At 44.4% G+C, this 25,301-nt stretch overlaps 1 protein-coding gene across 2 annotated transcripts in view; it reads left to right on the forward strand.

Annotated features, from left to right (window-relative positions):
• Positions 1-24,866, forward strand: part of LOC310667341 (ovostatin-like) — a 45,844-nt gene extending 20,978 nt beyond the window's left edge. Inside the window, exons 16-36 of one of the 2 annotated variants that reach the window (XM_083419439.1) lie at positions 95-265; positions 1,452-1,575; positions 2,774-2,864; positions 3,289-3,517; positions 5,523-5,649; positions 6,398-6,489; positions 8,647-8,698; positions 9,382-9,465; positions 11,272-11,448; positions 12,684-12,765; positions 14,755-14,911; positions 16,934-17,008; positions 17,451-17,616; positions 19,365-19,585; positions 19,753-19,968; positions 20,081-20,205; positions 21,369-21,459; positions 22,436-22,498; positions 22,593-22,695; positions 23,599-23,669; positions 24,665-24,866. In XM_083419439.1, the coding sequence (XP_083275565.1) occupies positions 95-265; positions 1,452-1,575; positions 2,774-2,864; positions 3,289-3,517; positions 5,523-5,649; positions 6,398-6,489; positions 8,647-8,698; positions 9,382-9,465; positions 11,272-11,448; positions 12,684-12,765; positions 14,755-14,911; positions 16,934-17,008; positions 17,451-17,616; positions 19,365-19,585; positions 19,753-19,968; positions 20,081-20,205; positions 21,369-21,459; positions 22,436-22,498; positions 22,593-22,695; positions 23,599-23,651 (2,499 nt within the window). In that variant the 3' untranslated portion in view covers positions 23,652-23,669; positions 24,665-24,866. The remainder of the gene's footprint in view (positions 1-94; positions 266-1,451; positions 1,576-2,773; positions 2,865-3,288; positions 3,518-5,522; positions 5,650-6,397; positions 6,490-8,646; positions 8,699-9,381; positions 9,466-11,271; positions 11,449-12,683; positions 12,766-14,754; positions 14,912-16,933; positions 17,009-17,450; positions 17,617-19,364; positions 19,586-19,752; positions 19,969-20,080; positions 20,206-21,368; positions 21,460-22,435; positions 22,499-22,592; positions 22,696-23,598; positions 23,670-24,664) is intronic. The other variant, XM_083419440.1, reaches the window with a different exon arrangement.
• The last annotated feature ends 435 nt before the right edge of the window (positions 24,867-25,301 follow it).

The following is a 25,301-nucleotide window of genomic DNA, read 5'->3' on the forward strand; positions in this document are numbered from 1 at the left end:
TACCCCAGGAAAAAAAGCACTGCCACTGCTCATGTAAGGCAGGCTTTTATGCTCCTCCAGGTCTCATCTGTGTTCATTATTCATTTCTCACCAGGTGTACTCTCGCCTTCCTTATCAAGAACTTTATGGCTATTATTATAATGGGTTGAACCTTGAAGATACCCCTAAAGAGCCATGCGTTGAGCTGAAAAATACTTTCTTTGATGGCCAATTCTACATACCTGTGAATGTGACTGATGACGGCAATGTCTATGATGTTTTCAGGGTATGTTTGTCTCTATGCTTATATTGGGACTGGCACTGCTGCTTTTGGGGAGGGCAACCTGTATATGGCTAGTACTGAAAACCAGTTATGATCTAGAGCAAAGCTGAGCATGAGTGGTGCTCTTTTAAGGTAAAGGTAAAGGTCCCCAGCGGGTGGCGCAGTGGGTTAAACCAGAGAGTGTAGGGCTTGCCGATCAGAAGGTCAGCGGTTCAAATCCCCACGATGGGGTGAGCTGCCATTGCTTGGTCCCTGCTCCTGCCAACCTAGCAGTTTGAAAGCACGTCAAAGTGCAAGTAGATAAATAGGTACCGCTCCAGCGGGAAGGTAAACGGCGTTTCCGTGCCCTGCTCTGGTTCGCCAGAAGAAGCGTAGTCCTGCTGGCCACATGACCCGGAAGCTGTACACCGGTTCCCTCGGCCAATAAAGCAAGATAAGCACCGCAACCCCAGAGTCAGCCACAACTGGACCTAATGGTCAGGGGTCCCTTTACCTTTACCTTTAAAGGTCCCCTGGACGGTTAAGTCCAGTCAAAGATGACTATGGGGTTGCGGCGCTCATCTCACTTTCAGGCCAAAGGAGTCAGTGTTTGTCCACAGACAGCTTTCTGGATCATGTGGCCAGCATGACTAAGCCGCTTCTAGAGCAACAGGACACTGTGACGGAAACCAGAGCGCACAGAAACGCTGTTTACCTTCCCGACTCAGCGCTTCCTATTTATCTACTTGCACTGGCGTGCTTTTGAACTGCTAGGTTGGCAGGAGCTGGGACTGAACAATGGGAGCTCACCCTGTCACGGGGATTTGAACTGCCGACCTTCCAATCGGCAAGCCCAAGAGGCTCAGTGGTTCAGACCACAGCGCCACCCGTGTCTTTTATTATAGATCGCCCTTGTATTATAGATCCCCTCTTCCTGAAATAGATGGATTCAGTTTTCATGAGCAAATGACTGTAGCAATGTAATCAACACTGGTCATCTAACGGCACTTTACCCTCTTAAGCCCAGTTAGTAAGTTATAAAAGTATGTGAAGAACCAGTGAGGTGGCCTGAAGTATGTGTGCTACTCTGGATAAATAATTCACCTCACCTAGAAAGAACCATGTTATCAACGAGAAGGTCTTAGAAAGTGTGGTAGGTTTGGTTGTCTAAAGAAATCAGTTAAACAGCATTTTATCTATTCCTTTTAAGAACTTGGGTCTCAAGGTTTTCACCAACTCCACACTACAAAAGCCCGTTGTATGCCAAAGCGACTTCGAATGCAAGAAGATTTCATCTGATTATCCTGATCATGAACCTCGTGTTATGGATGAAGGTTAGAAAAGGACTCATTGCAATGTTATAAGTGTGATGGGCTGTTCTGTTTTAGGCTGATTCCTTTAACGGAATACCCTTCACATAGGGATGGCGAGAGCGTTCTCCCATCCCTATCACCTGAACCAGAGCCTATCCGCAACCTTACAAGTTGTGACGATTTGCTACGCAGCAGGCGAAACCCAAATGGCAACAACCAATCAGCCAAGTGGGAAAATTCCTGCCATGCCCCTGTCCCAATGACAGACGACACATGACAGCATAGCAAGGTCAAGCGCAAAGCCCTAAAAGTAGGTAGAGGTGTGCGGGTGTTCTGAATGCACACGCCAAAAGAGGAAGCTCTGGGTCACGTGCAGGGGCATAAATAGGTACCTCAAACTGTTTGGACTGCGTCCCATTGTCCAGATTGCCCCCAGCTACGAGGGACCTACCAATCGGGTGTTGTGGCTGACCAATCATACCCACCCACAACACAGAGTGTTGGTTTCCAGGTCTCACCACAATACGTGCCCTCTTTAAGGGAGGACCCGATTTATCAGTGCAGATGGTGTCGTGCTAGCGCATTGCAAGGCATAAAATAAGATTCAGCCTCCCTCCAATGTTTTGCTTTTTTTAAAAAAGACTCACTATTAATTATCAAAACCATAGTGATATCATGATGGTTGCCCCTTTATTAGTTATACCCACACTGAGAGACAATCGAACTAGATTGTGAGCAGCTGGCATTGGGATTCCAGCTGAGATCAGGGCGAGAGCAAAGTCTTAATGCCCCCTGCCTCTCATGCCATGATCTCAGTCCAGTTCAGGGGATAGGACCCCACCAGACTGGTAATTTGTTTAAAAGTCCAACTCATATCACAAATGTCACATCTCATTTGGCCGCAACAGACATAGGAGCCACAGAGTTTCTGATAAAGGTAAAAAAATCCCTTGTTGAAGGCTATCACTATTTCCCAGATTTAGAAATGCTGACATCTTATTTTGCATAATGGCAGCAGTAGTGTGCCATGTTGATGTATCATGACACTTAGAGCTGGCAAAATGAGGCTATTCATAGTTTCAACATCATTCCTGCTTGATGTCCTTTTAATGTGAAGCATTAATTTCACCATTAAACCCTAAACCTCTTCAGTACTATTTCTGTTATAGAAGCCAAACTCCCTTTTCTCTCATCATCTTGTCCTTTCTTTGTTTTTCAGCAAAAGTTGCTTTTGGTGCTGCAGCTGGGGGTACAAGCACATTGAGAACATACTTTCCTGAAACATTCTTTTGGCAGCTGCTTTGGGTTGAGTGAGTCTACTATTCTATCTTGTTATTTTTATTTTCATTTTCTGGATTCCGTTTAAGAGTCCTTGTATGAAAAAAAGTTGAGAGAATTATTAGAACCTCATTTAGCAGGATAATCCTTTCTGCATTATGGTTTTTATTTTTAGATATTTGGGCAACTTGTGGGAAAAACACACACGCACACTCAAGTGCTGAAGAGCCCTGCACTGTACTATATGGGATATTTATTTTATAAATTTGGGAGCTGCTACTGATAGCAATAGCTTTCAGTGGAAAATCCATCCACAATATTTTTATTTTAGTATATAAAGATACTTGGGGCATATGCATACTCTTAAATGGTATGAAGCTTATATTAGTAACAAATTTAATTGTAGACATAGATCCATGCGAAAAGAGTCTACAATTTTGTCCTCTTATGCTTCAGTTCTAGTGGGAAAGCCAATCTCTCATACACAGTGCCTGACACCATCACTGAATGGCAAGCCAATGCATTCTGCATGAACAACAACCTTGGGTTTGGCCTCTCAGGAATTGCCTCCCTGACAGCTTTTCAGACATTCTTTGTTGAGCCGGCTATGCCCTACTCCACTATCCGAGGGGAAGTATTCCTTTTTAAAGGCAATGTCTTCAATTTCCAGGACGACTGCATTGAGGTACGTTCTTCTGTCTCCAGTTAATGCTCTTAAAACCTAATACAGGGTATGAGGTGCAGGTGGGTTCCCATGAGGCAAGACACAGCGATAACAGCAAGAACCTTTATTGAACTACATAACTGGGAAACAGTTTCCTGAGAGCCAGTGTGGTGTAGTGGTTAAGAGCGGTGGACTCGTAATCTGGTGAACCGGGTTCACTTCCCCGCTCCTCCACAGCTGCTGGGTGACCTTAGTCACACTTCTCTGAAGTGTCTCAGCCCCACCCACCTCACAAGAGTGTTTGTTGTGGGGAGGAAGGGAAAGGAGGTTGTGAGCCGCTTTGAGACTCCTTTGGGTAGTGATAAAGCGAGATATCAAATCCAAACTCTTCTTCTTCTTCTTCTTCTTCTTCTTCTTCTTCTTCTTCTTCTTCTGCCTGGGCCACTCTCATTCCCAACATGATTGGGTGTCTAAACTTCCAAGCTGCAAATCACAACTCAGAGTTCAAGGGCCGGTCGCAGAGGCCCAAATCCAGAATGCTTAGACCAGACTCAAGCTCAGGCAAACACAGACCACTGAATACATAACAGGGTAGCAAAACACAGAAGTGGAACACATTACAGAAACCCTGTCCCTGCTATTATGACTTGGCATCTTACATAATTTAGGAGAGCTGGAACTGAAGAATCCACAATCCTTTACTCATCATTCACTTTCCTTGGGTGCTTTCCTGTTCTATCTGTGAGCAGGACCTCAGAGGGCAAGAGGAAAGTCTAAAGAGAGAGGGCCAATCTAGCTAAAATGCAGCCAGTCTTTCAGGCAAGGCAAATACGTATTTGCCAAGTAGTGTACCTGACTCCAGGAAGTCAGTATGTTACCTGCCCTGGATGAGGCTGCACTCTCCCTAAAGAAGCAGGTGAGTAGCCTGGCGGTGCTCTTAGATCTAGCGCCATCACTGGAGACTCAGAAGTCCTTGGTCACTAGGGGTGCCTTTTACAAGATTCAGCTGTGAGACAGTTACAGTCGTTCCTGGATTGTGATCATCTGAGCTCTTGACATTTTCTGGTCCAGGAATGCAAGTTGCAAGAGTAGGAAAAATGCCTTGTAATCAGTGATGGATTACCAAATAGGCAGAGTAGGTACCAGTATATGCCCCCCCACCTTTTATAGGGGCCCTGTGACAATGGATCAAAATAATATCATCATCATCATCATTTTATTTGTATGCCAACTTTCCATAGCTGAAACTATGCTCAAGGCGGCTTACAGCATGACAAGATTTACATAATTACAAACTTAACAGAAGTCATAAACAATAAATAAAACACTTCAAAAAGTACACAACCAAATGGAAACCATTTCCACATAAATCATAAGATCTAAAACTAAAGCTACAACAACAATATCAGTAACAGCAACAGCTCTTTCTAAACCCCCGTAAACAATACTGCAGCCCAAGAATCTGTTCAACAGCCTCAGCTTTTGTAGCTGGAGTCAGTCAGCACTCCACTCTCCCAGGCCAGATTTGATCTTGAAAGAAAATGACAATCAAGCTTTCTTAGTTCAATGTTATTCCTCTAGATAATTTGTGAGGGGTGTGTGTGTCAAGATTTTGATTGCCATGGGGACTTCACAGGGTGAAATCCGGTACTGCTTGTAATTTGCTCCCAAGTCAAGATAGCAGTTGTACATTCTAGGTTTTAATTGGCACTTGACAGCTCCTTATTTTATATTGTTACACACCACCCCAGTCTCCAAGTGGTGTGTGATTCCAGGAAGAGACTGTATGCCTTGCTGATGGCCTTTGTGATGCGCCATTACCCTATCTTTTGCGTTCTCTTAATGGTCCATCTCTTCAGGCGATTATTTCATCAGGAAGCCAGCCTGGCTTTTTTTAAAAAACAACAACAACATGTCTTATATTTTAACATGCTAAATTCAGTGTCTGCCACCCCAGAAGTAGAAGGGCAGCCCAGGCGACGCCACAAACTTACGACACTATTGTCATTGTTTTCCCTGCTCTCAGATAGATGTTAAGCTGGAAGAGTCTCTGGATTTCAAAGCAGAAAAGCTGTCTCCAGGGAACAACTCCGTAAGAATCTGTGCGAATGAAACACAATCCTACACCTGGAGAATTACCCCTCAAAGACTGGGTAATCATCTTCTCTTGCAGAATTTTGCAATTTTAGCTTTCCTCTGAATTTCTTGAATTTCTCCCCAAATTGCAACTTAGAAAAATAAATAAATGTATTTTTAATGAAATGAAATGATAAATGAAACTGAAAACCCTGATAATCCTTATGGCTTCGAGCAAGAAACAAGCTGCTACTGTTTACTGCTAGGAATGCCCTATGTACATTATAAATGGTTTGTATATTAGTTATCTAAAACATGCAGCATACAAGGGAATATATATGCTGCTCTTCTTGCTTCAGTGCCATGGCGGTGACAATTTGGACTTTACATGTAAGTTTGTGGGGTTTTTTGCCGGTTATTTTTTATTGATTTTTCATAATTTTTAACAAATGTCACCAGATTAATACAAATTAAATACAAAGATTTGAGGAGGGAGGTTTATTACCCCTCTATTATTGTCAATGTCAGGTCGCTCAACCATTGCTACTGTGTCCTTTCTTTTAGTAGATCAAGATGATCAGGTGACAGCAAAAACTGCAAGGTTTTTAGTGGGGGCAGTTAGAATCAGATCTATTATTTCATGGTTGATGCCAACCTCCAAAATGTATTTTGTATAGTTAAGTTTTTACCTCTATCTTCAGTACATTTTATTTTATTGCTATGGCTAGTGGCTGGTGCAAATAAAGATTCTTCTGATTCTGAATACAAATTTAAAAGCTGGCTTCCCACGCGATATGTAAGTTTTCTTTCCATTCCTTCTTTCAGGTATGGTGAATTTCAGCATCACTGCTGAAGCCAAAGGAACTGAGCTGAGTGCAGGACAAAGGGACACCGTGATCAAGCCGCTTTTGGTTGAGGTAAGCATGAGAAGCTTGGCATCTGCAAGAGACGGAAAGGGGTTTTGTGGACCACAGTGGTGCACATTAGCAACCAGTGTCATTTAGTGGTGGAGAGGCTGGAGTTGGAGCTGCAAAGGTTTACAGGCAAGAGGACTGGCTTGGATTCATTTGTACAGTTCTGACTTCACTCCTGCCCTGCCCTGCAAGGCTTAGATCTCTCTCACACACACGAGACGACTCTGGAAGTTAATTACTTCAGATTTATTAGTCAAATAAAAAAGTCCCGGTCGGAGCTCAGCTAATCTCCGTCCTCCTCAGATAGCACAGTTGCCGGAACTGAGCTCCGCCCCCTTTCCCCACAACAGGAAAACATCCACCTTCTCTTCCTGTCCTTTTCGTGCTTCTTGGCCAGGGTGCTCCCTGTACTCCTGTATCTGTGTCACTGTCTGAGCTGACAACTTGCATTCTTTCCCTGTGTCCAGAGATCAAGTTACGGCTGCTCCCTGCTGCTGCTCCCTCCCCTCCGCATTCCACTCTTATCTGTTCTCTCTCTATGCCCACGTTCTCATTCCCTCTCAGTGAAGGAACATCACTGACATCCACCACCATCATCATAAGGGCACGCAGGTGGTGCTGTAGTCTAAACCACTGAGCCTCTTGGGCTTGCTGATCAGAAGGTCAGCGGTTCGAATCCCCGCAACAGGATGAGCTCCCATTGCTCTGTCCCAGCTCCTGCCAACCTAGCAGTTCAAAAGCACGCCAGTGCAAGTAGATAAATAGGTACTGCTACGGCGGGAAGGCAAACGGCGTATCCATGTGCTCTGGCTTCCATCACGGTGTTCCGTTACGCCAGAAGTGGTTTAGTGCTGCTGGCCACGTGACCCGGAAAGCTGTCTGTGGACAAACGCCGGCTCCCTCGGCCTGAAAGCGAGATGAGCGCCGCAAGCCCATAAGTCGCCTTTGACTGGACTTAACCGTCCAGGGGTCCTTTTTTACCTCTTCATCATCATTTCATTTGTATGCTGCCTTTCCACAGTTAAAACAATGCTTAAGGCAGCTCACAATATGAAAAGATTAACATACAGTGGTACCTCAGGTTAAGTACTTAATTCGTTCCGGAAGTCTGTTCTTAACCTGAAGCACCACTTTAGCTAATGGGGCCTCCTGCTGCCGCTGCGCGATATCTGTTCTCATCCTGAAGCAAAGTTCTTAACCTGAGGTACTATTTCTGGGTTAGCTGAGTCTGTAAGTGTATGTAACCTGAAGCATATGTAACCCAAGGTACCACTGTAATTGCAAACAGAGCAAAGCAGTCATAAAAATAAATAAAACACATCAAAAACTACATAACCAAACTGAACCATTTCCACATAATAATGCAGATACAAAAAATCAATATCAATAACAACAAAAACTCCTGATTAAACTTTTTCCTAAATACCCCAGTCCTTGCTGGACAGCAGCAGCAGTTCTTATGAAGCCTGTCAGGCCCTGCCCTGGGCCAGGTGAAGAGAGCAGGAACAGGGCCTTCAGGCTCCCAGCAAGTCCAGGGAAGCTGCAGTGATTTGGGTGCTGAGAGGATGTCTCTGCCCCACCACACCAGCTGATACTGGTGGCATATGAGCACAAATGCAGCTATGGAGAGGAACAGGTCCTTACAAGGGGTCGCCCAGTCTGTGCATAGGTTTGGCATGATGCATTGTGGAAGCCTAGAAGTACATGGGTGGGAAGCAGAAGCTAGCTGACAGTCCCGAATGAGGAGGAATAGATAGCAAATTGTTCCTCCACTGGTATGGATTAATTGAGACCTGCAATCTGGAGGGTCTTCAAATGAAGCCCAGGAGAACTATGCAGGCGGCATGGATGCTCTGTATTATTCTGGCTTCTGTTGCTATCTAATTGCAAGCTTTATGTTCTTTTAAACTGTGGGGAGTATTGTTTTCATATTTGTTCATTATTGCGTTAGGCATTTTTGAGTTTTTATATGCCCTGAGATCCTTGGGTGGTGTAGAAAATGGATGGATGGATCCATGTATTACAGTATTTTAATACTTTGTTGGAAGCCGCCCAGAGTGGCTGGGGAAGCCCAGCCAAATGGGCGGGGTATAAATAATAAATTATTATTAATAATAATTATTCTGTATTTTTCATCTTACTGTTTCCTCTGTCATCCAGCCTGAAGGCATCAAGAAGGAGGTGACCCAGAGCTCTCTGATCTGCGTAAAAGGTATGCGCTACATGCATAGAATCAAAATTCAACATTTCCATAATTGTTTATAGATGTTGACATCCCTTTATTTGATTTTACTTCGGCAGGTGTAAAATACAGAATTGCACCAGCTGCCAAACAAGTTCGTTATAGTTGAATTTTTTGTTATATTGTTGGCTGCCTTAAATATATATATTATTTTTAAAAGGCAGAACAGAAATACTATAAATAAAAATATCCAATACTGATACCATTAATTCTTAGCTTCAATTACTGTTTGAGAATAATAACCTGACCCACAGCAATCCTGAGCCTTAAATAGCATTGTGTCCAATACAATGCATTTAAAGCACTTTAACAGTCATTATTGTTTTATTGTTATTTATTAAATTTCTATACCGCCCTATACCTGCAGGTCTCAGGGTGGTTCACAGGATAAAAACAGGATTCCAGGATTCTCCATGACTGTTGAAGTGGTATAAGAATGTTTTAAATGTATAGTGTAGATTAGACCTAAATACTGAAGTCAAATATTCACGGGCTATCCAATTATAACTGGTGGGTAAATTAATTTCAGCTCCATTACCACCATTTGCCAGTTTCTTCGCTTAAAAGCTATGACAATGGCTCCCATGCTATATAAAGAATGTTGAAAGAGGACCCACATCCAGTCCCCATTATTTATTGCTGTAAATCCTTAGGTACCCCAGTCTCTGAAACAATAACCTTGAACTTGCCTTCAAATCTGGTGATCGGATCAGAAAAAGCTTCACTTTATGTCCTTGGTAAGTTCTCAGAACGTTATCATACTTGAAATCTTTATTTCCTGTTTGCACCTTGTGTAAGATTGTTGTGACATTTCATATTTGATGTGATTTTTTCCCCTAGTATGGCATTGCTCCATCAAGATACAGTTGTACCTTGGTTGTTGAACGGAATCCGTTCCGGAGGCCCGTTCAACTTCCAAAAACATTTGACAACCAAGGCGCGGCTTCTGATTGGCTGCAGGTGCTTCCTGTACTCAATTGGAAGCCGCATAAGCCATGTTGGACATTTGGGTTCCAAAAAACGTTCGTAAACCAGAACACTCACTTTCGGGTTTGCGGCGTTCAGGAGCCAAAATGGACATGTACCAAGGTGTTTGACAACCAAGGTATGACTGTAATTGTGAGGTGTCTCCCCTAAGTCATTTCTTGATCTGAAACACAGCAGTCTTCAGCACCCCTGAGTGTGCTGAGAAAGGCAAAAGTTGCCGCTCATTCTCCTTTGCCATTCTAACATCAAACCTCCTTCCCAACACACACGTACCAGTTCCCTTCTTTACTCTGTACTTAGCCTGGAGTTGTATATTTACAATGAACCAGGAATTAATTACAGACTTGATAGTGGGCTGGGGTAAAGATTTGGTTTGGACCCCATTTTGGTGCTTCAGGAAAGAGCCATGTTTATCCTGTAGCCCTTGGCTCACAAGTATTGTAGAGATTTCTTCCCCTAATGGTTATACCTTTTTAAACTTTGACAGAATTAGATTAAAACTGCAGATATTCCAGGTGGGGGAGAACTAGAGGGGATTTGCTCTGTGCCCTGTGATTTTGTGGACAATCATTTTATTATGAAAACAGCATCCATTGTAGAGGTAACAATCAGGGTGCCAACTTGAATAAAATATGGGAGACCAGCCCCACATAATCGATCACAATATGCAGCTCACGCACGCCATTTGATTGGAAATGCTTGTCAACTTTTGGTGGCCCCAGCCCCCTCAATTATTTTATGGGGTGGGGCTGAATGCTCAGCCCTTAGGAGTTTGTTTCTATGTGACATGCAGTGCATACATGCCCATATTCTTTTTTTTTTAAAAAATAACTTTTTATTGAAAATTAAAACAAAACATATTATCCAGAAACATATCATCCTTATTCCCCCCCATTTTCCCTCCCTCCCCCCACAGAACCCACCCCCCACCCACCCCCGACGCCCCTCAGTTCTAGTCTTTGATTTCTCTAGAAATGCTGTTTTCTGCATGATATACAGTTGTATGGATCCTCAAACTATTTAGCTGATTATTATCAACAAAAAGTTTGTGGATGTTTATTCAAAACCAGCCAAGGAGTCCAGTTCGCTTTGTTGTGTCTTCAAATACTTTGTAAGGGGTTCCCATTCATCTTTAAAGTCACAGTTATCCTTGTCCCGTAGCTTGTATGTCAATTTTGCCAGTTCTGCATACTCCATCAATTTTTCTTGCCGTGATTCTTTAGTTGGGCTTTCTTCAGTCTTCCATCCTTGTGCTATTAAAACTCTCGCAGCTGTTGTCGCATACATGAATATGTTTTTCAGCTTTTTTGGCAGATCTTTCTCAACAATCCCTAATAAAAATGCTTCAGGTTTTTTAACAAATGTTAAATGGAACATTTTCTTCAATTCGTTGTATATCATTTCCCAAAATTTTTTAATTACCTTACAATCCCACCACATATGATAAAATGTCCCCTCCTTTTCCTTACACTTCCAACATGTATTTGAACTAGCTTTGTACATTTTCCCTAACTGCACTGGTGTTGTTTAAATGCCCATCGTCTTTTGCTCCCAAGGTGACATTTTGGGCACAGCCATGAAGAACGCTGAAAATCTTCTCCCAATGCCCTATGGTTGTGCGGAACAGAATATTGCCATGTTCTTGTCCCATTTATATATATTGTTCTACCTGACTGATACAAAGCAGTTGACAGAAGAAAAAAAATCCAGGATCATTCGAAATTTAAATGCTGGTGAGTACTTTCAAAACTGACACTGTGAATATTTGTAACGGCATCTGCCAAGTCGCTCTTTCATTTCAATGGCTGCAACGTAGGCACAGATACATGTTTAGGCACATGAAGGTATAGCACGAGCACAAAGAGGGCACTGGCATGTTCTGTCAGGTTGAGCGCATTTCATGCACACCTTTTGCATAAAAGACATGCTTTCCCATGCATTCGCCAGTACAATATGCATTTTGTATGCATATTTGATATATGATATGCACATTGTGTTGCAAAATCTAGAGGAGTGCATCAACCCAGTTGGATGGGCGGGGTACAAATACCGTATTTTTCGCTCCATAGGGCGCACCAGACCATAGGGCGCACCTAGTTTTTAGGGGGGGAAATAAAGGGAAAAAATTATTTCTCCCCCCCCCCAGCCCCAAAGAGCAAAGAAGCCAAGACAGCTGTCTTGGCTTCCTCTTTAGCCACGCACAACCTCTCCAGCCGGGAGAAGCTGCGCGCCACTTTGTTTTTAGCCGCAGGGCTGGGACGGGGGACGCCCGAGCTTCCCCCGACCCCAGCCCCCAGAACAGGCTGCTATCCATAAGCCTTTGGAGCCCAGCGGGAACTCCCGCCAGGCTCCGAAGGCTTGTGGATAGCTGCCTGAAACCTGGAGAATGAGAGGGGTTGGTGCGCACCGACCCCTCTCGCTCCCCAGGCTTCAGCGAAAGCCTGCACTTGCTCCATAGGACGCACACACATTTCCCCTTCATTTTTGGAGGGGGAAAAGTGCGTCCTATAGAGCGAAAAATACGGTAAATCATCATCACCACCATCTCATGGGAGCTGCGTAACAATTTGCTGGCAAGTTTGGGGCACATCAGGTCAGTGCACTGTGGAAAGCAGACTGAATAGATTTCCCCCCTAAAATGCAGCATTAAAACTTTCCTTTCTGGTGAAGGAGAACTAAAACCAATTTAGCAGCTAAGATTATAGAATAAAACACAACTCAGACATTGAGCCCAGGGGTTTTTGTTTGCTCTCACAGGCATGGGTGAACAAAAGTTTTCCACCTGACACATAATTAAATACATAAGGCACCAGGCAAGCCTCCCAGAGGAGCCTATTCCATAGCCAGGATGCCACCACTGAGAAGGCCATCTCTGTTCTTGCCATCTTCCTCACTTGAAATGTATTTGACAGTTAAAGGGGGAAAGCACCTAAAAAAAATGGTTTGCTGTATTTTTCTTCCACTTCAGGATACCAGAGGCAGATGCCATTCAGACTCCCTGATGGATCCTTCAGTACCTTTGGTAGCAGGGAGGCAGAAGGAAACCTTTGGTAAGACCTGTGAAGTTGCTTTAAGGCCTCGAGCAGAAACAAGATGGCGGAGCACTGTTCCTTTAGATGTGGGGCTGATGGGCTTCCAGGACCGAATGTCTGAGGAAGGCACTGGGTTCCAACCTGGGGGCACTTGGGAAGATGAGTTCCTTCCTGCTGCTCCCACTGGAACAAGCATCATAGGTTTGTCCTCTTAGATCAGAAGAAGAGTCCATTCAATCCAGCTTCAACAGTTGGCCAGCCATTTCAAGTGGGAAGCTCATGAGCAGTGCATGAAGTACTAGCCCCCCCCCTTGTTTGCCCTCAGTAAGTGCTGACTCTAATCCACTGTTTCCCAAACTTTGGCGTCCAGCTGCTTTTGGACTACAATTCCCACCATCCTTGACCGTTGAGTCCTGCTAGCTAGGGATGATGGGAGTTGTAGTCCCAAAACAGCCGAGACCCAAGTTTGGGAAACTCTGTTCTAATCCATTTGGGTCCATTAGACTTTGGCTGGCTATTATTATTATTATTATTTGAATTTATACAGGTGAAACTCGAAAAATTAGAATATCGTGGAAAAGTTCATTTATTACAGTAATTCAACTTAAAAGGTGAAACTAATACATGAGATAGACTCATGACATGCAAAGTGAGATATGTCAAGTCTTTATTTGTTATAATTGTGATGATTATGGCATACAGCTGATGAAAACCCTAAATTAGCAATCTCAGAAAATTAGAATATTAAATGAAATCAGCAAAACAAGGATTGCAGATCGAGCAATACTGGACCTCTGAGAAGTAGAAGCATGCATATGTACTCAGTACTTGGTTTGGGCCCCTATTGCATCAAGGACTGCAAATAGCAAATAAAGGCTTGACATATCTTGCTTTGCATGACATGAGTCTATCTCATATATTAGTTGCACCTTTTAAGTTGAATTGCTGAAATAAACGAACTTTTCCATGATATTCTAATTTTTCGAGTTTCACCTGTATACCGCCCTATACCCAGGGGTCTCAGGCCAGTTCACAGAATAACATCCACTGATTGATCTATTATCTGTGACTGCTTAATCTAGGGGTCGGCAAACTAAGGCCCGGGGGCCGGATGTGGCCCACCGGGCTCGTTAATCCGGCCCATGAACCTTGCAGACCCTGCCACCCGCTTGGTCAGTCCCCGCGCTAAACCAGTACGGTGCAGAGGCCTCACCGCACGGGGACTGACTTCCTCGATGCTGGCGCGGATTCGCGAACACCTCTGGGTGACACCTCTTCCTACCCGCTGAGGTGGCCGCGTATGGCCAAGAGCCGAGCGGGATGAAGCAGTGGCAGTGGTGAGGCTACCTCTGCCGCCCAGGCCAGCAGCATGGGCTTTGCGCCCCACAGACCCCTGGCTGAGGCAGAGGACGATGACGTCACTGCCGAAGATGAGGCAGTATCAGCAGCTGCGGCGTGAGTGGCGGTGGGGGGGGTTCCTTTTGGGAGGCGGGTGCTTTTGGGAGAGGGTGGGTCCGGCCCCCAACAAGGTCTGAGGGACAGTGGACCGGCCCCCTCCTGAAAAAGTTTGCTGACCCCTGACGTAATCCTTTAAAAAACACAAAACAAACTCTGCTACCAGGGGTGACAACCGGAATAAAATATTGTAAGCCTTACCATGTATAATTGATCACATGATGCTGTTCACGGGCACAATTTGAATGGCAATGCCCATCAACTTGGGGGGGCTCTGCTCCCCTCAAATATTTTAATGGGGGAGGGTGAAGATCCCTCAGCCCCTAGGAGTTGGCTTCTATGTCTGCTATAAATTGGAAATGAATCTTTCCTGTCCTTCCGCTGAGCTTTTCATCAGCGCCTCTCCTGGGTTTATCCTGCTTCCCTAATTCCAGATGGATACAGTCCCTTATGCATATTGAAGCATTGGAAATGATGACTCTGGTCTTGACTTCTTCCTGCTTTGCCAAGTGCTGTTCTCATCCCAGGCCCCTCTGCTCTTTGTCCTTTCAGGCTCACCGCCTTAGTCTACAAAGCATTTGGACAGAGCTCAGGTGCTATATTTGTAGATGAAAACATCCTGAATCAAGCACTCCTCTGGATTTCAAGCAAACAGGGGCCAGATGGCTGCTTCAAGTCGGATGGGAAAATCTACAACCAAGCCTTAGAGGTGGGAATGGGTTAATCGCTTTCCCATGGGAAGTTATTTATACACAAAAGTATAAATGGAAATTGTCTGTTGAGGGATGTGATTTTTAATACGATGGACTGAAACCCTCCTTGCCCCCAATTTCCTGAAAATATGGGGCGGCCCAAAGTATGCTTTCTCATTGGGGAGGGGGGGAAATTGTTGGAATTTTGTGGGAGGGGTTGTCACTTAGCTTACAGTGTGTTTCCTGGAAGTGCAGTCAGTAGGGAGCGCTGTAGAGAGCTCTGTGCTGCTCTGAGTTGCATGGGTCTTTTCTCACTTGAAGAAACAAGGGAATAAATAGAAAACTCTTGACCACCTTGTAAGGTTATGTGAAATACGTGGCAGCCCCTTCTAAAAAAAATTCAAATATATTCTATTATCTCTACCCAATCTCTACCCTCCTTTTGGGAGGGTTTTGTTTGGCGCTCACTCATCCAATGAATGGGAAAAAGAAACGTTCAGCACAGCTCTACTTTTATCTGAAGATTGCAGGACCAGGCATCAGACTTCCCATACCCCAGCCCATATAAATAAGAGACCAATAAGACTGGTTTGGGGTCAAAACAGGCCACAACTTTATTGAATACCTATGAAAGAGGTTTGGCTTGGGCATGAGGCAATCTAAGTACTTCTGGCCCGCCCACTGGAGGTGACATGTGGTTAATCCCAGCAGGGGTTCCTAAGACTTACATCAAATAGGGTGACTGCCGTCTGAGAGAGTGCCTTTGGCCCTGGCCCCCCTGGGCACACGGACATGGCCACTCCCCCCCCCCCCAGATCCCTTTAATGGGATACCCTGCGTTTGGAGAGACAGGCAGAGACTACAATCTCCCCTCCGTCCCAAATAAAGGATTGCCCCAATGCCCAACCAGTTGTGACGATTGCTATGAGGTAGGCAGAACCACTGGGTCAGAGCCAATTAGCCCGGTGCAGAAACAAACAGGCAGTGCCCAGGTATGGACTACTTAAATGGGCAGGGGGCAGCTCTGAGGGAAGCCCACCATTGGCTCTGCCCCCTGGCACAGCCCAGGTCCCAGCCTGCATCCCCATTTGCCAAAGCAGGGTGAAGGCTAGGATCCGGTTCCTGATAGGTTGCGGGGGCTTATGTCCCTTCCACCTATCAGGAATTCCTCCGTCGGGGCCCCAGTGAAGCCTCCTCCATCCTGCAATGCTGTGGCACCAAAAGGGATGAGCGGACTTGCAGACCAGATTCATACAAGTAGAAACACTGCAAGTCTCTGCATAGCTATCTGGAAGAATTAAATCCCACTGATGAGGACTCATCCACATTTCCACTTGTGCCATATCTAAAAAGCACAGGTCCAAGCTGTTTTCCCTTGCCCTGCTCACTTCCAAGGGAAAACTCGCTCTTTAGCAATCGATCGGAACGAATGGCAATCCAAGAGTGCTGAAGAGAAAGCAGCAGGACAATAGGAAGTGTGGAGAAGCCCTTAGTTTAAGGGTATTAAGTCTCAAGTATGTATACTTACAGGGACGCGGGTGGCGCTGTGGGTTAAACCACAGAGCCTAGGACTTGCCGATCAGAAGGTCAGAGGTTCGAATCCCTGTGACGGAGTGAGCTCCCGTTGCTCGGTCCCTGCTCCTGCCAACCTAGCAGTTCGAAAGCACGTCAAAGTGCAAGTAGATTAATAGGTACCGCTTTGGCGGGAAGGAAAACGGCGTTTCTGTGCGCTGCTCTGGTTCGCCAGAAGCAGCTTAGTCATGCTGGCCACATGACCCAGAAGCTGTCTGCAGACAAATGCTGGCTCCTTCAGCCAATAAAGCGAGATGAGCAACGCAACCCCAGAGTCGGCCACGACTGGACCTAATGGTCAGGGGTCCCTTTACCTTTATCTTTACGTATACTTAGGACTGCAGGTTGAATTTCATTTCCAGGGATTGTTGCAGGGAAGCAAAATGAAAAGCCCAACAAAATTTCTCTAGGGAGGGGACTTTATGCTATTACACCCCTGTTTTAACTGATTTTTCCTTTGCAAATAGGATGGAGCGGATCAAAACACCATACTCACGGCCTATATTACTTCATCTCTACTGGAGAGCAACCTCAAGAGCTCGGTACTGATTTACTATTACTCTAGTTTTCATAGATATTTCTCAGGCAATTCCTTTAAGATGTGTTAAAATGCCACGCTTGCATTTCCCTTTCCATACTCGTTCATCTTATTTAACGCCACCGGGAAATCAGCATCAAGTCAATATAGAATCTCAGCCAACTCCAAGGAGATGTAACAAAGCTTTCTTTTGGACCTTCCCTTATTATCTGAATTAACTATAACACAATGTAAAGGGTGCTCCTTCATCCAAAGTTCTAATTAATTGCATTTTTGGCATGTCTCCTTGATCATTATTGAGCACTTGAAGTAAACAAAGAGCACAATCCAATGGGAACAATAGAATAGGGCAATAAAACAGTAAAACGGTGAGAGCAGCTGCCTCACGTTGCCTCAGAGGCCGGCGGCCATCTTGATAATATATAACAATCTCTCTTAAACCCTAGTATCCTGTGGTGCGGGCTGGCCTCTCCTGCTTGGATGCTGCTTCTGATGGGCGTGATAGGAGCACGTTCGAAAATGCTCTCCTGGCCCATACATATGGTTTAGCTGGCAAAGCAGAAAAACAGAAACATTTCTTGGACGTCTTGATGACATCTGCTATTAGAAATGGTAAGTGGTGTACTGTTGTGATTTGTGGCTTGCCTCCATGAAATTTGTCATCTGGAACTACTTGCATGCACTTTTAGATTTCTAGCAGTGGCACCACTTGAATTTTGGTTGTTTACTTCAGCCATGCCATGGCAGCCCACCCATTCAGGGACACTGCTTTATCTCTGAAATGTTGTAGGGTATGCAACAGGCTGTAATAATTTGGTGGTTCATATTGTGGTGGCATTGCTTTGGTGGTACCCTGAGTGTGAGCGCAACCCAACAACTGACCAAGAAATGAGTGTGCGCAAAAATAAGCCATGACTTTATGACAAGCAGACCTAGGTGTCCCTATTAAAATTCATTATGTTATGCCCACTGCTCAAATCTGTGAAGGTCATTTTGAATCCAGAGTCTGTCTTCTGCGGCATTAGCTCCCCCCACAGCTTGGCGTCATCTGCAAATTTGATGAGCATCCCCTCAATTCCTTCATCCAAATTGTTTATAAATATGCTGAACCACAACGGGCCCAGGACACAACCCTGTAGCACCCCATTTGTCACTTTTTCACCAGGATGAGGAGTTATGTGTCGAGGACCCCTAAGATACCCCTAAATAAAACATGTTCACACATCACTTTTGTTTTGGTTTTTGGCATAATTTTGGCCACAACTTTATTGAATTACAGTAAGTGAGTGGTTGCTTAGGCATTGGTTAGCGACTATCTGTACCCACTTGGAGGTAGGAACAGAACAGACAACCACACCCATGCAGAAGTCAGTAAGGGTAAGCAGTTTTGGGGAGAGAAAAGCTGGGTGCCAGGCTCACACCTCTCCCCAAATGCTCCCTGGGGCTCTTGCATGGCCCTAGCCCTTTGTCAGGGATACGGACGAAAGCATGGTGAGCCCCTGGATTCCTTTAACAGAATACCCTTGCAGCAGCAGCATTGGAGGGGCAGGCACAGCCAACCTCATCTCCTCCACCAACCAAAATATTAACCAATGCCTAACCGCAACTTACAAATTGTGATGATTTGCTATGCAGTAGGCAAAACTCAAATGGCCCCAGGCAATCAGCCAAATGGTAAAATTCTTACCAGGCCCTGCTCCAAAGCAGACGACCCCATGACAGGCATAGCAAGGTCAGCGCAAACAAACCCTAAATAAAGGGAGGGTAGGCGGGTAATCCAATGTGCGCAGCGAAAAGAAACTCAACACTGCGCACAGGGACCTATATAGCACCCCCATCAATCAAATAAAATTGCAACAATCAATTTTCCCCAGCAACAATGGAGGTGCCCAATCAAATCCGTGGCCATCCAAACTAACCCACCCAGCAACAGGGGATGTCATGGTTGCTCCCACCACAACACATGCTCTCCATGAAGTAGAACCCACTCTACCATTAATGAGCACTCTTTGGGTTCAGTCAGTCAGCCAGCTACAGATCTACCTAACAGTTGCCTCATCCAGCCCACACTTTACCAGCTTCTCCACAGGAATATCATGGGGTACTTTGTCAAAAGCCTTACTGAAATCAAGATACATTACGTCCACAACTCCAGAACTGTTCAGCTGCCTGCACCTCACTTTGGCAGATTAGAAAGATAACTACTTCAAGGCAGTGATTTCTCTTGCCCTTAACTTGTGGCACACACTTGAGAAAAGATTGGTTGCTGCGGATCAATATGAAAGCCAGGAAGCTTGACATGGAAGTACGTTGATAACCACTCTTTCCCTATAACTTAATAGCCTCTTCTGCATCTTCAGGTGGTCTGCTGTACTGGAAAAGGGAAAAGAGGCCTAGAGTAGAAGATTTCCCTTCTTTCTACACTCGTGCATCATCTCTTGAGATTCTGATGAACAGCTATGTACTGCTGGCGTGGCTGAACCGACCAAACCTATCCCAGGAGGACCTGACAATCGGCTCACAGATGGCGCGGTGGCTGGTCAGAAACCAAAATTCTTTAGGAGGCTTCTCCTCCTCTCAGGTAACTTTTACATTAATTGGGGACTGTATGAAGAAGTACCTTCTGTTGTCTGTCCTGAATTGATTGTCAAGTCAGTTTAACTGAGTAATCCTGAGTTTTAGGGACATGAAAGAGGAAGGGAAATTTCTCTCTATTCACCTTCTCCATATATGTATGATTCTTTCCAGGACACTCCTGTGGCTCTCCTGGCTTTATCTCGGTTTGGGAATCTGACCTTCACAAAAGATGCAGAAAATACAGTGGAGATCAGTGCTGGGGGATCTTTTAAGAAGGTTTTCCAGGTGACGAGTAGCAACAGTGTCCTGCTGCAACAGGTTGAATTGCCCAACATCCCCGGAAACTACAGTGTGGAAGTGAAAGGTTCTGGGTGTGTCTACATTCAGGTAAATGGCATCCCTAGCCCACAAGTGCCTCTGCTGCTTAGTCACAGAACTATTGTCAATAATAAAGTAGTTGCCCCCTGCTATATGTGCTATACATTATTTTCTGTTTCAGACACCCCTGCAATACAACATCATCTTCCCTACGCATGGCTCTGGATTTGCTCTCACAGTGCGGACAAAAAATGCTTCCTGCGCAAGCAACTTTCTGTCCAGATTTGATCTTGAACTGAAAGCCAGGTAATGAAAAGACTGCAAAGTTATGCCTGTCCCCTGTTGACAACTTTGCCATGCATTGCTGTATAAAGCAATATAAGGCACTTTGGTTATTCCTGGGGCCTTGCTGGAAATCCATTTGGTTTGTACAAGGGAGGATATAGGAGCAGCAGATCTGCATATTATTTGTTGGGGCAGATTGGGATTGGCAGGGCTGCGTTTGCCGTAGCTCTGTTGACACACGGAAGAGGTGCAGAAATCAGCATCCTAAATTTGTCCAGGTTCCGTTTACAAACAAAAGCAAGTCTAGCTCCTCAGGTTGTGAAGATGTGCTTGATAGTACATGAGTCTTGGGAGTCAGAGGGGAGGTGCTGAAAAATATCTCCCATGCCTGTTATAATGCCCTTTCCTTTCTGCTAATTCACATAAGACTTTGGTTTTTAAAAAGGCAGAGTAAGTTATGCCAAAGAAATACATTTGCATATTTTTAGAAACTTGAATAATTCTAAAGTCACTGCAGTCATTCTTTCTTGTGGGAGAATTTGAATTACCTTGGAACAGGATTCAGCATTTTGTGTCTGAACCGTGGAATCCAAAAATGAGGATCAAACTACGCATTACTTTAATTGTGCAACATCTGGATATTCATTTTTTAAATGTAATTGCACACTTGGTGGGGGATAGGTTATTATCAAGACTGCAGACAGTGAGGTGGTGTTCAACACTCTGCTCTCCAGCCTTGATTCTAAGAAAATCATCCCTACTTCTGCTATGCAGCTCAGAAAAAAGTTCCCAGTGGCAGCAGTGAGAATTGTTGTTTGTTTTTTCTATGCTACATAACCACATGCAGGTGGCATTTTTTGTGGGATTGCAACTGGGGAGTGCAAAGTTAAACCTTCCCTCTCTACATGCTGAAGTCCTGATGATACTTCCTCCTTCACTGCCTATAATTAAAAGAATAGATGATAGATAGATGAGAGAGAGAGAGAGAGAGAGAGAGAGAGAGAGAGAGAGAGAGATGTCAACACAATTAAATCAATGTATTGTTTGGCCTTTAATGAACTATGTAAGACAGTGTGTACTATATCCTAAAAGAGCTCTTTGCAGTATCTTCTCAGTTTGCTTTTGACTCAGTTTGCTCAGTCAGAATACAAAATGACACCCTTTTTTTTCTTTCTTGTTTCAAGATACACTGGAGAGCGCAACGCATCCAACATGGCTATCCTTAACATCAAAATGGTGTCTGGTTTTGTCCCTGTCTCATCATCCCTAGAGCGGGTAAGATTTAGAAAAAAGTGAATGAGGCACCCTATGAGAAAATGGCTGGATAAAGTAAAATAATTGTTGTTTAGTCGTTTAGTTGTGCCCGACTCTTCGTGACCCCATGGACCAGAGCATGCCAGGCACTCCTGTCTTCCACTGCCTCCCAAAGTTTGGTCAAACTCATGCTGGTCACTTCGAGAACACTATCCAACCATCTCATCCTCTGTCGTCCCCTTCTCCTTGTGCCCTCCATCTTTCCCAACATCAGGGTCTTTTCCAGGGAGTCTTCTCTTCTCATGAGGTGGTCAAAGTATTGGAGCCTCAGCTTCAGGATCTGTCCTTCCAGTGAGCACTCAGGGCTGATTTCCTTCAGAATGGAGAGGTTTGATCTTCTTGCAGTCCATGGGACTCTCAAGAGTCTCCTCCAGCACCATAATTCAAAAGCATCAATTCTTCTACCTTCTTTATGGTCCAGCTCTCACTTCCATAAATGCCAGGCTTAAAAAGTGTCATTGTAAATGATGTCATAGGAAATCCATACATTACTCAGGCTAGTAATCCTCCAGCCTTAGTTCATCATTTCTGAAGCTGCAGAGCAACAGGCCAAAGTCTGTTACCGTTTTCCAAGGCGCGATCACTTTTCTTTTCACACGGAAGTGGCACTGGTAAATCTGCAATCTTGTTTGTTGCCTATGGCACCCACCCAAATACATAGAGCTTCTGCATGCCAGCAGCCACAGTAAAGTGCAGAACTGAAAAAGGAAGCCATGAGCCATGGGGCAGAGGCTCACAGCAAGAAGGTTTGAGATTTCTGTATGGAATTCGTCCAAAAGGAAGAGCTTGCCAGGTTCAGTAATGTTTGCAGAGCCTCTGGCTGTTTTTTATGACCTGATTGCTATAAATCTGTCTGAACTATTCCTATTCACTTTGTTATGATTCATCCCTTTCCTGAAAGCAAAAGTATCTTTCTCTCCTTGCTTTTATTGTACAGCTCCTGGGCAAGGTGATGCGTACCGAAATCAGAAATGACCATGTCTTCTTATATCTGGAGAGTGTAAGTTTGCCTGAAGTTGCATCATTACAACAAACCTGCAAAAGATCTCCCTCTCATAAACTGTCACTGATATTTTCTTTCTTCCTGTGCTCAGGTATCATCAAAGGAGATTACCTTGACATTAACTCTAGAAGAATCCCATCCTGTGTCCAAAAGCAAACCAGCCACAGTTCAAATGTTTGATTATTATGAAACAGGTAGGAGACTTGCTCTCACAGTTTAGGTGTATTTTGTGTACTTTGATTTCGTAGTTCCCAGAAGCCCATGTAGTTTCATCACTAGAACTGCCATAAATTTTACTGCCGCTTCCTTCAACAAGTATCCTATAGGAAATGAGTGCCCCATGTTTGTGTTGACATTTCAATTGTCTCTTCTAAAATTGAAGCTAGTACTCTTTTCTGAAGGGACACAGGTGGCACTGTGGGTTAAACCACAGAGCCTAGGGCTTGCCGATCAGAAAGTCGGCGGTTCGAATCCCCGCAACGGGGTGAGCTTCCGTTGCTCTGTCCCAGCTCCTGCCAACCTAGCAGCTCGAAAGCACATCAAAGTGCAAGTAGATAAGTAGGTACCGCTCCGGCGGGAAGGTAAACGGCGTTTCCGTGTGCTGCTCTGGTTCACCAGAAGAGGCTTAGTCATGCTGGCCACATGACCCAGAAGCTGTTCACCAGCTCCCTCGGCCAATAAAACAAGATGAGCGCCGCAACCCCAGAGTCGGCCATGACTGGACCTAATGGTCACGGGTCCCTTCCTACCCGGAGAAAACCAGGTACTACACTTGCTGAATAATGTCACTAGAGCTATACCTTCCTTGGTGGCCAAATTTCTTTTTTTAGCTTTTAAGCGTCGTAAGACTATAATTGACTGTATAGATATGGGGCTATCTGTTTAGCCCATTTTAGTGTTGGCCAAGTCTTAAAAATCTTTTTCGATGCTTTAACTGTGTACTGACATGTTCCTTTTTCTGACTGACGGTCGAATAAAAGGTTGATGATGGTCACGGGTCCCTTTACCTTTACCTTTACTCTTTTCTGAACACCTGAAAGAGAAAATGTGGATCCATGCAACATCTAATGCTGTGCTCTCTCCTTCCCTCCTACTAGATATAACTGCCCATAGTGAATATAACACACCATGCCTCCAAGAATCAGCTTGAGCCCGAACAAAGAGGAAGGTAAGTCAAAGGAAGGGCTGCTAGCTCTGCAGGTGCTAATAGAACAAAGAAAAGCAAAACTTGCATTATAACGAAGAGCTATTGTGGACAGTGGTGTAGCATGGGTTGCCAGTGCCTGGGGCCAGGTAGAGAGGGTGGGTGGGAAACGGACAGAGTATGCATGCACATCCAACTGCCCAACGGCAGCCACATCACCCAAGAGATCACAGCCACAGAGATAAGAATGAAGGGTTATTCCATTGTCTGGAGACGTCACTTCCTGATTCTCATGCAAAAGCCATTTTCAATGGAGCCCAGCAACGGAAACATGCAGCTGTATTGAAGAAGCAACAGGGGTTGAAATTTTGCACCCCTAACAATTCTGTGTCCAGGGCAACCGTCGCTGTGCCCCCCCCCCCCCCGCTATGCCACTGGTGGTGGATTAGAGTTGCCTCTTGCTTTGAGGCACTCCCAGCAAGGATAATTTTATTTACCGTAGTTAGATGAATGTGTTTCCCACCATTGCTCTGAAAAATACAGCGTTCGGGGTGGCTTACAGCATATAAAACTTTTCACTGTGCAATAAAAACAAAGCCAAAAAATAAGGATAAGCAGACAGCGCAGTAGAGAATAAAAATTAAGGAGTATAGCTAGGTGTCTTGATCCCTCTCCTTTTTAATTCTTATGTAGTTTATTTTATTTGTATGTTTGTATCTTATGCCAGTCTGTAACCGTAATAAAGTTTTTTGCTGCATTTTTTCTACTACAGTATTATGGCCTTTTTCCCCTTTTGCTAGATGTATTCTACCGCTGAAACTGTGGAGTTTTTTAAATAATAAAATGGCATATAGATTGTATGAAATAAACAATTGCAACTTTTACTATTCCCCCTTATAGAGGGTAGGAGAAATGGCTCCATGGCCCATTTAAACATGTTGACGCAGCTAAGACTTAAAATCACATTTTGAACTTACTGTTTCCTATGTCCATTTCTTAAATGTCATTTTTTATTTCAGCAGGAAGTTCAGAAGCTATATCCCTGTGTCTGATGTGGTTCAGAAAAATCACCATTCCAGAAAATCTCCTGAAAATATTACATTGGGTTGAATTTTTTTTGGCTGGGATCTCACTCCACATCTTTCCGACTTTCAGAACTGTATTTTGAATGTCTCGTTTATAGAATAAAATTATTTCTAGTTGCTATAACCATTTGCAAAACTCTCTTTTGCTGTTGTGAGTTTCTTTGCTATTTGATGATTAGAGTATTTCAAATACTCCAGAAACAAAAAATTATGGCAGAGCTGGATTTGGCCATCAAGCCAATGTGACAGGAATGAAAAGAGTTTTGTGTCTGTGTTGAAAAGCATGCAGACATTTTCTTCCATACTGACATATTATTATAGAATCTCATAGTTTTTACTATGGGAGCAGATTACTCTGTCAGCACAAGCAATTTGGGTTGCCTGATTGAATGACCTTACTTCTGTTTCCTCTGTGTATTGTGCTGGTAGTTCTCCCAGTCTCCCCAGAGTCAAATTTTTTTTGGGGGGGGGGCACATGGTAGGAAGATGGGGGGGTGGCCTTGTATGGGCTTCTGCTGATAGGACTCATTAGCTGAATCCCACCTTGAATCTCAAACTGTATTTATAATGG

Source organism: Podarcis tiliguerta (genome assembly GCF_965153285.1).
Source record: "Podarcis tiliguerta genome assembly, chromosome: 17".
NCBI classification, from domain to species: domain Eukaryota; kingdom Metazoa; phylum Chordata; class Lepidosauria; order Squamata; family Lacertidae; genus Podarcis; species Podarcis tiliguerta.